This window comes from Triticum dicoccoides, chromosome 1B (assembly GCF_002162155.2).
Source record: "Triticum dicoccoides isolate Atlit2015 ecotype Zavitan chromosome 1B, WEW_v2.0, whole genome shotgun sequence".
In the NCBI taxonomy this organism is placed as follows: domain Eukaryota; kingdom Viridiplantae; phylum Streptophyta; class Magnoliopsida; order Poales; family Poaceae; genus Triticum; species Triticum dicoccoides.
In genome coordinates, this window is record NC_041381.1 from 664,118,549 (window position 1) to 664,119,968 (window position 1,420).

At 52.2% G+C, this 1,420-nt stretch overlaps 1 protein-coding gene across 1 annotated transcript; it reads right to left on the reverse strand.

Moving 5' to 3' along the window:
* Nucleotides 1–514: 514 nt before the first annotated feature.
* LOC119350847 (cell division cycle protein 48 homolog) lies at nucleotides 515–1,270 on the reverse strand. Its single transcript, XM_037618482.1, has one exon. It carries the CDS (start codon nucleotides 1,268–1,270, stop codon nucleotides 515–517), a length of 756 nt encoding a protein of 251 aa, XP_037474379.1.
* Between the last annotated feature and the right edge of the window lie 150 nt (nucleotides 1,271–1,420).

Below are 1,420 nucleotides of genomic sequence, written 5' to 3' on the forward strand. Positions count from 1 at the left end.
GACATGAAACCGGATGGAAAACAGACTTTTTCCAGACTGAGCATTGACTGAAATTACAACAATACACGTGTCACAAACTGACTGGACATAAAAAACGACCTAAAACGAAATGGAAAAACACATAACTGATAACTAGACACTCCCAGGCCACTCTTTTCCTTGGCTCATCTGTTCAAGACTGCCTCTACTCAAGTAAGTTAAATATTCAAGCGTATAAGTGTCTGACAAACGAAAATAACAGAGTATCTTCCAAATTTTGTGCAGGAACAGAGGGACGGTTCAGCTAACGGCTTAGGCTAGTTTCACTGCCTAAAAATGACACGAAATCACGTACGCTTTCTTTGCGACACGAAATCACGTACTGTATTTATATGATGTAAATTCTTAGTTCTTAAGAACGAAAATTTTATACATTTAGAGAATCAACAATATAAAGTGGACAAAGAGGAAACACAACAAAAACAGTATATAATATTCTATTCTAGTACATCATGTTCTAGCAATGGTTCCTGGATCACTTGTACAGATCGTCTTCATCCTCATCAGCTGCCGAGGTGGTGTCAGCAGCAGCTTCTGCCGCCTGTGGCTGCGCCGGGAAGCGGAACTCCGTGCCGAACCCCCTAGACTGCTGCAGCGTCTGCGCGAAGGCCTGGTACTTCCTGATGTCGGCATCGCTCACGCTCCTCCTCGCGTACTTCATCGACTCCTCGAAGTGAGCCGCCTTAATCTCTGCCATCTCCTCATCTTTCTGCCCGCCGTCCACATCCATGGTGTCTTTCTCCATCCTCTGCCTCTCCATGTCCTTTTCAATGTCCTCCCTGATGGCGTACTTGCACGCTCTCTGGCAGATCTCCGTGATGTCGGCACCGCTGAAGCCGGCGGTGAACCTTGCCAGCGCGCCGAGGTCAACGTCCTTGGCCACGGGAGACTTCCTGAGGCAGGCCTTGAAGATCTGGTGCCGCGAGGCCTCGTCTGGCAAGGGGATGTAGATGAGCTGGTCCAGGCGGCCAGGACGGAGCAACGCCGAGTCAATTATGTCCGGCCTATTTGTGGCTCCGATGATGAAGACCGTCTTCTTGGCGTTCATGCCGTCCATCTCTGTGAGAAGCTGGTTCAGGACCCTGTCCGCCGCGCCGCCGGCGTCGCCCATCCTGCCGCCCCTCTGGGTTGCGATGGAGTCGAGCTCATCGAAGAACAGGACGCACGGCGCAGACTGACGCGCCTTGTCGAAGATCTCGCGCACGTTGGCCTCACTCTCGCCGAACCACATGGTGAGAAGCTCGGGCCCCTTGATGCTGATGAAGTTGGCCTGGCACTCGTTGGCGATCGCCTTCGCCAGCAAGGTCTTGCCGCATCCTGGTGGCCCGTAGAAGAGGACGCCCTTGGACGGCGACATGCCAAACTTCTCGAATTTCTCCGG